At 38.5% G+C, this 13,253-nt stretch overlaps 1 protein-coding gene across 2 annotated transcripts in view; it reads left to right on the top strand.

Annotated features, from left to right (window-relative positions):
• LOC133648070 (activin receptor type-2A-like) overlaps nucleotides 1–13,253 on the top strand; it is a 112,113-nt gene that overhangs the window by 82,620 nt on the left and 16,240 nt on the right. For both annotated transcript variants that reach the window (XM_062043850.1, XM_062043853.1), the window contains 2 exons: nucleotides 8,394–8,537; nucleotides 11,686–11,829. In XM_062043850.1, the coding sequence (XP_061899834.1) occupies nucleotides 8,394–8,537; nucleotides 11,686–11,829 (288 nt within the window). The remainder of the gene's footprint in view (nucleotides 1–8,393; nucleotides 8,538–11,685; nucleotides 11,830–13,253) is intronic.

Genomic DNA, 13,253 nt, shown 5'->3' with positions numbered 1-13,253 from the left:
TCGTGGAATCAACACATTATTATGCCTAATTTGGACAACCAGGTATGGTGAAGATAAGGTACTTTTTAAAAAAATGAATCAAATAAAATAAGATCAATAAATTAAAAACATTTTCTTGAATAAAAAAGAAAGTAAAACAATATAAAAACAGTTACATAGAAACTAGTAATTAATGAAAATTTGTAAAATTAAGTGTTAAAGGTTAGTATTATTAGTGGACCAGCAGCACGCACAATCATGTGTGCTTACGGACTGTATCCCTTGCAGACTGTATTGATATATATTGATATATAATGTAGGAACCAGAATATTAATAACAGAAAGAAACAACCCTTTTGTGTGAATGAGTGTGAATGAATGGGGGAGGGAGGTTTTTGGGGTTGGTGCACTAATTGTAAGTGTATCTTGTGTTTTTTATGTGGATTTAATTTAAAAAAAAACAAAAAAAAACGATACTGATAATAAAAAAACCGATACCGATAATTTCCGATATTACATTTTAACGCATTTATCGGCCGATAATATCGGCAGACCGATATTATCGGACATCTCTATTTGTAACAGTGTTAAAGTTGTTCATACGGCCACCCTCAGTGTGACCTGTATGGCTGTTGACCAAGTATGCCTTGCATTCACTCGTGTGAGTCAAAAGCCGTAGATATTATGTGACTGGGCCGGCACGCAAAGGCAGTGCCTTTAAGGTTTATTGGCGCTCTGTACTTCTCCCTACATCCGTGTACATAGCGGCATTTTAAAAAGTCATACATTTTACATATTGAAACTCGATATTATCGGCCGATAAATGCGTTAAAATGTAATATCGGAAATTATCTGTATTGGTTTTTTTATTATCGGTATCGTTTTTTTTTTTTGTTTTTTTTTTAATTAAATCAACATAAAAAACACAAGATACACTTACAATTAGTGCACCAACCCAAAAAAAACCTCCCTCCCCCCATTTCTTTCTGTTATCAATATTTTGGTTCCTACATTATATATCAATATATATCAATACAGTCTGCAAGGGATACAGTCCGTAAGCACACATGATTGTGCGTGCTGCTGCTCCACTAATAGTACTAACCTTTAACAGTTAATTTTACTCATTTTCATTAATTACTAGTTTCTATGTAACTGTTTTTATATTGTTTTACTTTGTTTTTTATTCAAGAAATTTTTTTAAATTTAGTTATCTTATTTTATTATTTTTTTTAAAAAAGTACCTTATCTTCACCATACATGGTTGTCCAAATTAGGCATAATAATGTGTTAATTCCACGACTGCATATATCGGTTGATATCGGTATCGGTTGATATCGGTATCGGTAATTAAAGAGTTGGACAATATTGGATATCGGCAAAAAGCCATTATCGGACATCCCTAATTGAAACCAATGCTGATAATTTCCGATATTACATTTTAAAGCATTTGTCGGCCGATAATATCGGCAGTCCGATATTATCGCACATCTCTAGTCGCCACCTCATCACGGGGCCGACACAGATAGACTCTCACACTCACACACTAAGGGCCAATTTAGTGTTGCCAATCAACATATCCCCAAGTGCATGTCTTTGGAGTTGGGAGGAAGCCGGAGTCTCCGGAGGGAACCCGCAGTTGTTTCAAAGTACTGCTCCGGTAAAATGTGGTCTATGCATTTTAGTGATAGTTTTGGCAGACTTTATGCATGCTGTAGTGGATTGTTCGAAGCTTAAACAGGCAACAAAAATAGTTTAGTACAACAAATGTATTTACCCATTATCAGAAGTGCAGGTTGAATTAAGTTGGCCGTGCAGACAGACCACATGTTACTCCGGAGCAAACAAGATACACACAAGCCAAAATCACTGTCGAGTTCCGGTCTTCTGCCATTTTTTATATGTCTGTTGTGCGTCATTGTTCCTTATCGAGTGCGTCAATGTCTTGTTGTTTTTCCTATCTGTTCCATAACAACTCGAATCCTTTAGACAGTCAACACATTCTGTAGACAGGTTGGCACGACTTAATATTCACTTTTGTCCCACAACTGGTCCATTCAATGGCACAAAATACAAGAGAATTGAAAATGAGCGGACATTCTTAAAAGACACGAAATATAGGTCAAAAGGTCAGAAATTCTACGACAATGCAAAACAGCAGCAGCGTTTGTCAGGAGTTTCTATTTGTATGCCGTGTCTTATACTCATTGCCCACACAGGCGTTAGAAAAACAACCTTGGATTGACAAGCTGGCACTTCCGCATTAACACACACTCAAGTGGATCCGGCAGGCCTCAGGGTTTAAAAACTTGCCCTAGCTTATCGCGTAACCCCTTCCGTTTGGAAAAAAACCCAAGAATGCTGACGGAGTCACGGAAAGATACCTTCTTTCTTTTCCATTCCACCGTCAGTGCAAAGGTCTGGAACTAATATCTGCTCTCTTCAAAGTCCATAAGACATTTGCCAAGGACTCTTGTCTACCTTTTATCTCTGCAAAACTCTTGCCTGGCATTCCTCACTATGGCGCACCCCTCACTCAACACTTCTCCATCTGTGTCCCAACAAAACACAAAAACAATAATTGAAGGAATGAGATCAACTCAGTCCATATCACGACTTGCTGCCTTTGCTTTTACTTTTGTTTTCATGGGATTAACATAGAGCAGGGGTGTCCAAACCTTTTCCACTGAGGGCCGTACACGGAAAAATTTAAGCATTTTGATATTTTTCATTTTCAAACCTTAACAAAAATATATGGATTTTTGTTTTTGTTTTAACCTTTAGTGCCCCCGGGGACTATAAAGGGTCTCAGTCATTAAAATGTAAAAAATAAGTCAAATTATTATTATTATTTTTTATTTAACGCTTACAGTAAATCTCTATATCAACTTGAGGTTGATATAAAGTTAAAAAAAAAAAAAGGTTTTCTGTCAAAGACAACTTTGTTTTTTATAGTAAAACTGAAATATGCAGTATTTAGTCATTAGAGCCTTAAAAGATCAATAATGCAGGACACCATTGATTTTAATTCTTTAATATTTTTGAGTAATCACAGTGAAATGTTAAATAAAATCCTACTAAATATATTTGGGATCCAAAAGGTCCCCCACTCATAAAGTGACACATTTTTATTAGTTTTTTTTTTACTTTTAACACTTAAATTACGAGATCAACTTCAGATATATCTGTCCATTTTACGTTTGAACTATTATTTTGTTTGTTTTATGCTCTTTTGTCAAATAAAACTTTGATGTTTTTATATGGCAACCACACAATATATGCAATATTTTTTCCACATTAAACATTTTAAAGTGATATTTTTTAAGTAATAATTCATCATAACATAGATTTTTAGTCTTTTTTTTTTTTTTTTAGCAATGGCAAAAAAAAAGAAAAATAAAGACAAAAGGAAAAAAAACAGCCTGCATGGCAGCTTTGTGTCAACATTGCAACTTTTTCTTGTTAGATTTCACCTCATTCCACTTTTTTTAAATGTTTTTTTTAAATTTTTGCAATTTTATCAATTTTGCAATTTTTGCAGAATGTGTGGCGGGCCGGTAAACAATTAGCTGCGGGCCGCAAATGGCCCCCGGGCCGCACTTTGGACACCCCTGACATAGACACTACTGGTGTCACCTGTTTTTTTAATGATCATATCCTGCATTACCAACGAGCAGTCAGAAATAAATGCAATCACAATTGTCTTCAAAATCGGATTACCGTATTTCCTTGAATAGCCGCAGGGGCGCTAATTAATTTAAAACCTCCTGTCACTCCGGCGTTTACCGGAAGCCTGCGGGATGGCCGTGCATGCGCTAATTATTTTAAAACCTCTTCTCACTCCGGCGTTTACCAAAAGGAATGCGGTAAATTTAGGCGTGCGCTTTGAGTGTGATGTAAGCATACCATCATGAAAAGCACATTTAATAAAAAAAAAACGTTATTATGGTCTTACCTGTACTTATAAATGGAGTCCATTTGCAGCTCCTTCCGACCAAAAGCATCAATAACTTGTTTATAGAAGTCTTCCTTAATTTCTTTCTTCCGTTTTAAAAGTCTCTCTGTCTCGATGGAGATATTCCTTTAATTATTACCTCCTGCTTCCATTGAAAGTCCAGTTTAGAAAACTGTTTTATTTTAGATACTGGTATGTAATCCTCCTTGTTAAAAGTTCAGGCAGTGGAAAAAAAAAATGTCTTGCTGCGTGTGTTCACTTCTTCTGCAGTACCGGAAGTCGCAAGAAGGATCACTAGCGCCCTCTACCACCAGGAGGCGGGAGTCATTTCATGACTCATACAGTATTTGACACACGCAGCTACGGTATATTAATAAAACATAGCTGCTTACTGTTCTTTTTAGCATACTGTACCGGTATTCAATAGCTTGGACCTTAAATCCTACTGAATAGCTCTTTATCTTTTTTCTTTTGTGCGATTGCAAACTACTGAAAGCAGCTTCCTCCGTTTTGAAAATGAGGACAGGTAAATCGTCACTCGTGACGTGACGAATTTGACCCGGCGGAAGTTCTAGCCATATGCTAAATATTTTGCGAAACGAGTTTGACCCGGCGAAAATTATAGACATGCGATAATAAAATTAATATTTTGCGAAACGAATTTGATCCGGCGTTAATAATGAACCAGCGATAAGGCCAAGCATGCGTTAATTATTTTGAGAAACGAGTTTGACCCGGCAGTAATTCTAGACGTGCGGATACTATATTCCCTGCGCCAATTCAAGGAAATACGGTATGTAAAATTGGGAAAATGCTTCAGTTGGTCGTGAATACAGACATAAAGGCAGTTGTTTTTTTAAGATGCATTGCAGGGAGTAAGTGTTTGAACCCCTGCTGATTTAGGACGTTTACCCCCTTAGACATGTAACATTGATAGTTATTTTTAATGTAATAATGCAAAACAAAAACAAAAAATAATATAACGTCAGTATTAAATAAAGGTTATACATGAATTTGTATGTGATTGGAAAGTATTTCATCACTGTACTTTAGATTCTTAAATATACAGTAAAACCTGAAGGCAAGCACTATCTTGTTCCAGGTCTGGTTGGTCTGCAACATTTCGGTTGGGAAATATTGAGTCATAAAACAGTTAAAGGCCTACTGAAAGCCACTACTAGCGACCACGCAGTCTGATAGTTTATATATCAATGATGAAATCTTAACATTGCAACACATGCCAATACGGCCGGGTTAACTTATAAAGTGACATTTTAAAATTTCTGCCACACTTCCGGTTGAAAAACTCCTTTGGATATGATTTATGCGCGTGACGTCACAAAATCCACGGAAGTGGTTGTACCCCATCCACCCGATACATAAACCTCTTGTTTTGTTCGACAAAATTCGACAGTATTCTGGACATCTGTGTTGGGGAATCTTTTGCAATTTGTTTAATCAACAATGGAGGCTGCAAAGAAGAACGTTGTAGGTGGGATCGATCGGTGTATTAGCGGCTAAGTACAATACTTACAGCAACACAAGAAGGACTACTTACTTAGCAGACGCCTAGCCGATGCTAGCCGCCAAACCCACGGATGAAGTCCTTCGTCGCGCCGTCGATCACTAGAACGCAGGTGAGCACGGTGTTGATGGGAAGATGAGGGCTGGCTGGCGTAGGTGGAGCGCTAATGTTTTTATCATAGTTCTGTGAGGTCCGGTTGCTAAGTTGCTAAATTAGCCTTAGCGTCGTTAGCAACAGCATTGTTAAGCCTTACCAGGCTGAGAATTTTTAACCGTGTATTTACATGTACATGGTTTAATAGTATTGTTGATCTTCTGTCTATCCTTCCAGTCAGGGGTTTATTTCTTTTGTTTCTATCTTCATTTGAGAACGATGCTATCACGTTAGCTCAGTAGCTAAGTGTGTCACCGATGTATTGTCGTGGGGATAAAAGTCACTTTAAATGTCCATTTCGCGTTCTCGACTCTCATTTTCAAGAGGATATAGTATCCGATGTGGTTTAAAATACAAATCCGTGATCCACAATAGAAAAAGGAGAGAGTGTGGAATCCAATGAGCCAGCTTGTACCTAAGTTACGGTCAGAGCGAAAAAAGATACGTCCATCACTGCCTCTTTAGTCCTTCACTGTAACGTTCCTCATCTACGAATCTTTCATCCTCGCTCAAATTAATGGGGTAATCGTCGCTTTGTCGCTCCGAATCTCTCGCTCCATTGTAAACAACGGGGAATTGTGAGGAATACTAGCTCCTGTGACGTCACGCTACTTCCGGTACAGGCAAGGCTTTTTTTTATCAGCGAGCAAAAGTTGCGAACTTTATTGTCGATTTTCTCTACTAAATCCTTTCAGCAAAAATATGGCAATATCGCGAAATGATCAAGTATGACACATAGAACGGATCTGCTATTCCCGTTTAAATTAAAAAAATTCATTTCAGTAGGCCTTTAAGTCTTTATTTTTAAAGTACTGTCGTGCCAAATATAAGACGGTGTTTTCCAATACAAAAGTCTGTAAAGGACTAGTCGTCTTATATCTTGGGGGTCTGGAGGTTCATTAACGCTAGCCTCAACGGAGCACTAATACACCGAGAGTGAGAACTGGAGCATTGAGACAATGATTCGCACACATTTTCTTCCCGCTGTCTGTATTTTCAATTCTGAACGGAGCAAACCTACTGTTGCTACTAAATTTAATTGGCTCACTTACTTAGCCAGTAACTAGCTTTAACAGAAGAGAAGAGACACTAGGCTTTCAGGGGGCAGCTCATCAAACCGTTTAATTGCCACTCTTTCAACCGGCAACAATGCAACTAAGACTTGTAAAAGTACATCACTGTAAACATAACTAGCTCCCCTTGTCAGGCTATGCGGAGTGCAAATTCCCTCGTCTAGATTTGTCATTTCTGTGTGCTCTTCTGGCGTAGTTTTAACGCTGTTCCGTTTCTTTGGTCTGTGTTCGTCTTTAGAACCGCACAAGATTTCACTTGCAACCATCTGTCAAGTGTGCACGGTCCACTTCTTTGAAGCGCACCAAGGTTGTGTAGTTTTTGGTCAAATGTTTTTTAACCAAACCAAACACATCAGGTGTGAACAAAGAAGAAATATTTATTATAATGCGAACTTAAGATAAGGAATGTGATTCATTATGATATAGTGACATTAAGTCATGAAAAAATGGGTCCTGGAAAAAAAAGGAGGCAACTTATTCTCAAGGTTGTCTTGTATTTGGGTCTATATATTAGGGGTGTAACGTTACGTGTATTTGTATTGAACCGTTTCGGTACGGAGGTTCCGGTTCGGTTCGGAGGTGTACCGAACAAGTTTCCACACGGACATATTAAGTAGCGTAACGCACGTTGTGTAAACAATGCACACCGAGCAGGCCTGGCCCTAACCAATCTGGCGCCCTAGGCAAGATTTTAGGTGGCGCCCCCCCCCACATCGGCAGTGAAGTGTATATACTCACAAGAAACCGAATAGCTTTGTCTTTGACCTTTTTTTTTTGCTTAAAGAAAGCAAATTAACATATTATATGAGAATGTTATGTTATGATTATCTTTAACCGAATCACAGCGGTGCTCAAATTAAAAAACAGCATTCCCTCTCATGTGATATTGCTTAATTAACATTAATGAAGTGCACTTTAACAACTAGGCTTACAACTATACCTAATATATAAAGGGGTGGAAAAGTGACTATTACCTGCAGGGCAAACATTAGCTAACCAGAAGGCAATAACAATGTAAACAAAAAACACCTGCTTAAAAGATCTAATACAAATGTCCCTGAGGAATGTAAGGTGGGAGTACCGTAATTACCTAACGTTACATTATTATTTTCCATAACAATTTAGCCCCCTCCACAATATTAACCCGACGTTAAAACAGAACTAGCTATTTATTGATTAGCAATTGCCGAATCATGTAACATTAGCTTAATGCTAAAAAGCCAGGTTACTATCACATTCTGTAACAGACAAATAATTCCATGTAGGCTAACGTTACCTACCTGCTACCTCTGTCTTTTTCTCGTTTCTCCTCTTCTTTTCTCTTTTTTCTTCCCTGGGCACCTGACAGTTTTGGCCGTTTTGACATCCTGTGTTGATTTTTTTAAGTGGTGACGTCCAAAAAGAGTCATGATACGGGAAGGGAGGGGGCGCACCGTGCAGGGGAATGGGTTTTTTGGGTTGGTGCACTAATTGTAAGTGTATCTTGTGTTTTTTATGTGGATTTAATAAAAAAAAAAAAAAACGATACTGATAATAAAAAAAACGATACCGATAATTTCCGATATTACATTTTAACGCATTTATCGGCCGATAATATCGGCAGACCGATATTATCGGACATCTCTATTTAAAACTGATTGAATGATCCTGGATCTGGTCACTTTCACTGCAAGTCACCACAATTGTAACGCTTTACCCTGTCTCGCAGGATCCCGGCCCTTTGCCCCCGTCTCCTATCCTGGGACAAAAGCCTCTGCAGCTGATCGAGATGAAGGCTCGGGGTCGCTTCGGCTGCGTGTGGAAGGCCCAGCTGCTGAGCGAATACGTGGCTGTGAAGATCTTCCCAATCCAGGTGTTCATGTGCTTCTGTCTTGTGTAGATGGACTTGAGTCAAAATCTGAAAAAGAATGTGGTGGCTCTGTATGCATTACAGTGGTTCTTTGGTTTCTGTACGCTCCACTTTTTATATGGTTTTCAACAGCAATTTTCAGCTTGGGTTTATACTCTCGGTTATTGTACGGCCACACGTTGCAAGTAACAAACTAGCTTTATTATTCCGCTAAATCGAGTCCCCAAACAGAATGTGACTGCAAAATAACCCACCTTAAGGACGAAGCCTTCGTGATCTGTTAGGGATGGACCCCCAGGACGCAGAGACAGAGGTGACGTGCAGGACAAAGTGGCTTCACTCATTCTGACGCAAAGTAAGTCTACAAAGTACGGAAATAAAGACCAAAGGCAACAAAAGATGTAACGGAATGCATCGAACATACAGTTTACACTCGGACGGTAATCCGACAGAAGTAAATGGAGTGCAGCAAGTGCCAGCAGCACAACAAAGTTGACACTATTCAATTTAAGAAAGAACTCATAGCAAAGTACGATGGTGGCAACTCCCCCCTATCCCTTAACGGTCATCGCAGTCTTTGCCAACAGGTCTTCAATATAGGTACCGTATTTTCTGGACTATAAGGCGCACTTAAAATCATGTTTTTTTCTCCTCAAAACTCGACAGTGCGCCTTATAACCCGGTGCGCCTAATGTACGGAATAATTCTGGGTTTGCTTACCGACCTCAAAGTTATTTTATTTGGTACATGGCGTAATGATAAGTGTGACCAGTAGAAGGCAGTCAAACATAAGAGATATGCGTCAGTGTTTCCCACACATTCATTTATTTGTGGCGGCCCGCCACGAAAGAATTACGTCCGCCACAAATTATTTTTTATTTTTTTATTATTATTATTTACTGGAGTCATGATGCCATCATAGTGCAGTCTACACGTATCTCTAATGTTTGACTGACATCATATTGCAGTCTACACGCACAGTGTTTCCCATAAACTGCCAAGATAACTGTGGCGGTGGGGGCGTGGCTATGGGCGTGGTCACCATGACATCATCGAGTAATTTGCATAATTTACTGCAATGATATGATTTTCTCTAAAAAGGCTAAAAAAATTTACACTTACTAATTAATAACAGTTTTGTTTTAAACGTCCATCCATCCATCCATTTTACAATATAATTACAACACTTTATGTACATATTTATATACAGATTTGAACAATAAGTTATTCACTGAAATATATTTATTAATTGTGGTTCTTACAAAAAATATATCTTATAAAATATAAAAGCTAAAATGTCTCTTAAAGCTCTGCCCCTTTAATTAGTGCATACTAAATCATGTAACTTTAGCCTACTACTACAACCATATTATTTACCAGCAACATAAAGTGAAACAGAGGCAGAGGTGTCCTGCCACAGTCAGTAACAAATAAACAGAAAACAGTAGTGGTCAAATACAAATAAGGCAACAAGAGAAGTATCCTACACTTCTCTTTTGTAAAGTAAATCTGAACAGCCTATATGGGCATCTACATCAACTATTATGATTTGCCTGAGAAGCTGGACAGGACAAAAAATAAAATAAAATAGAAAAATTTTTATTTGTGGCGGACGTAATTATTTCGTGGCGGGCCGCCACAAATAAATGAATGTGTGGGAAACACTGCACTTTGTGACTTCTATAATAAATATGGCAGTGCCATGTTGGCACTTTTTTTCCATAACTTGAGTTGATTTATTTTTGGAAAACCTTGTTACATTGTTTAATGCATCACAACAAAATGAGGCATAATAATGTGTTCATTCCACGACTGTATATATCGGTATCGGTCGATATCGGAATCGGTAATTAAGAGTTGGACAATATCGGATATCGGCAAAAAAGCCATTATCGGACATCTCTAGGTAAAAGTATTAAAAAAAATATTTAAATCAGTTTTCATTCCTCATTTATACTTACATTGTTACCAGCATGTAAAACTACTTCAGGGTTTCCCACACATTCATTTATTTGTGGCGGCCCGCCACGAAAGAATTACGTCCGCCACAAATAAAACATTTTAAAAAAGAAATATATATATATATATAATTTTTTTTTTTTTTGTCCTCTCCAGCTTCTCAGGCAAATCATATAGTTGATGTAGATGCCCATATAGGCTGTTCAAATTTACTTTACAAAAGAGAAGTGTAGGATACTTCTCTTGTTGCCTTATTTGTATTTGACTTTATTAAATGTATTTATATTAGAAACACAACATGTGTCTATAACAAAGGGTGCAAAGTCTGCAGGCAGTAGGAAACACATGGTTAAGTGTAGGGAGTAAAACTGATGGCAGTCTAAAGTTCAAGATTTTTGGAGCTCTTTGTTCAGTGGATCAGATGTTTGATGAAGCTCTGTGTCTATCTACCACCACTACTGTTTTCTGTTTATTTGTTACTGACTGTGGCAGGACACCTCTGCCTCTGTTTCACTTTATGTTGCTGGTAAATAATATGGTTGTAGTAGTAGGCTAAAGTTAAATTATTTAGTATGCACTAATTAAAGGGGCAGAGCTTTGAAACATTTTAGCTTTTATATTTTATAAGATATATTTTTTGTAAGAACCACAATTAATACATATATTTCAGTGAATAACTTATTGTTCAAATCTGTATATAAATATGTACATAAAGTGTTGTAATTATTTTGTAAAATGGATGGATGGACGTTTAAAACAAAACTGTTATTATTAATTAGTAAGTATACATTTTTTTGAGCCTTTTTAGAGAAAATCATATCATTGTAGTAAATTATGCAAATTACTCGATGATGTCAGGGTGACCACGCCCATAGCCACGCCCCCACCGCCACAGGTATCTTGGCAGTTTATGGGAAACACTGTACTTCTGTAAAATGGCTTGTGTTAATATTGTGGGTCCCTGTAACAGATTAATTGGATTCACATTATTTCTTATGGTAAAAATTGCTTCGATTTCATGCAGTTCTGTATTCGCCTGACCTTTTTAAACAGATTCCTAACGGAAACCAGGTGCCACTGTACTCTGTTCAACCGCCAGATTGTATTGATTGTTTACTGACAACGCTCTGCTGTACCCATTTAAATGCTGCGGCTTGATAACAAGAATAACAGCCTTATCTGTCCCGTGTAGGACAAGCTGTCTTGGCAGAATGAGTACGAGATTTACAGCGTGAGTGGCATGAAGCACGAAAACATCCTCCACTTTATCGGCGTGGAGAAGAGGAACAACAACCTCGACATGGAGCTGTGGCTCATCACCACCTACCATGACAAGGTAGGCTGCCCGAAAAGCTTCACCTTGTCCTCGTTTTGAGTTTTCCCCAAATGCAGTTGTTGTCTCGACGTGCGGCAGGACGTGTTGAATGTGAATAGAAACGTGTGAACTGAGCGCTGGGGAAGGGAGGGAGAAAAGTTCCATGTTTGTATATTCGACCAACAATTCAAATGTACTTTCAAGAAGTCAGGAGAAAATGTTCTATCTGCGGAAAGCTGTGGAGCTGAATGTTTTGTTGTTACCGCCGCCTCTTTAAAGGCCTACTGAAATGATTTTTTTAAAACGGGAATAGCAGATCCATTCTATGTGTCATACTTGATCGTTTCGCGATATTGCCATATTTTTGCTGAAAGGATTTAGTAGAGAAAATCGACGATAAAGTTCGCAACTTTTGCTCGCTGATAAAAAAAAGCCTTGCGTGACGTCACAGGAGCTAGCATTCCTCACAATTCCCCGTTGTTTACAATGGAGCGAGAGAGATTCGGACCGAGAAAGTGATGATTACCCCATTAATTTGAGCGAGGATGAAAGATTCGTAGATGAGGAACGTTAAAGTGAAGGACTTGAGAGACAGTGATGGACATATCTTTTTTCGCTCTGACCGTAACTTAGGTACAAGCTGGCTCATTGGATTCCACACTCTCCTTTTTCTATTGTGGATCACGGATTTGTATTTTAAACCACCTCGGATACTATATCCTCTTGAAAATGAGAGTCGAGAACGCGAAATGGACATTCAGTGCCTTTTACATCGGCGAAATGCTTTAGCTACGAGCTAACGTGATAGCATCTTGCTTTAACTGCATATAGAAACAAAAGAAATAAACCCCTGACTGGAAGTATAGATAGAAAATCAACAATACTATTAAACCGTGGGCATGTAAATACACGGTTAATGCTTTCCAGGCTGGCGAAGGTTAACAATGCTGTGCTAAGGACGCCATTGAAGCTAACTTAGCAACCGGATTGCACAGAGCTATGCTAAAAACATTAGCTCTCCACCTACGCCAGCCAGCCCTCATTTGCTCATCAACACCCGTGCTCACCTGCGTTCCAGCGATCGGCAGAAGGACGAAGGACTTCACCCGATGCGTTTGGCGGCCCGGAGACGTAGGAAGTCAAGGTGAAGTCGGCGGCTAGCGCTCCAACAAAGTCCTCCTGGTTGTGTTGCTGTAGTCCGCTGCTAATACACTGATCCCACCTACAACTGTCTTCTTTGCAGCCTTCATTGTTCATTAAACAAATTGCAAAAGATGTCCAGAATACTGTGGAATTATGAAATGAAAACAGAGCTTTTTGTATAAGATTCTATGGGGTACCATAACTTCCGTTCCTCGGACTTCGTCACGCGCATACGTCATCATACCGCGATGTTTCAGCCGGATATTTCCCGGGAAATTTAAAATGTCACTTTATAAGTTAAC

This window comes from Entelurus aequoreus, linkage group LG01, assembly GCF_033978785.1.
Source record: "Entelurus aequoreus isolate RoL-2023_Sb linkage group LG01, RoL_Eaeq_v1.1, whole genome shotgun sequence".
Lineage (NCBI taxonomy): Eukaryota > Metazoa > Chordata > Actinopteri > Syngnathiformes > Syngnathidae > Entelurus > Entelurus aequoreus.
The sequence above is the reverse complement of the archived record's forward strand: the minus strand, read 5'-3'. Positions and strand labels throughout refer to the sequence as shown.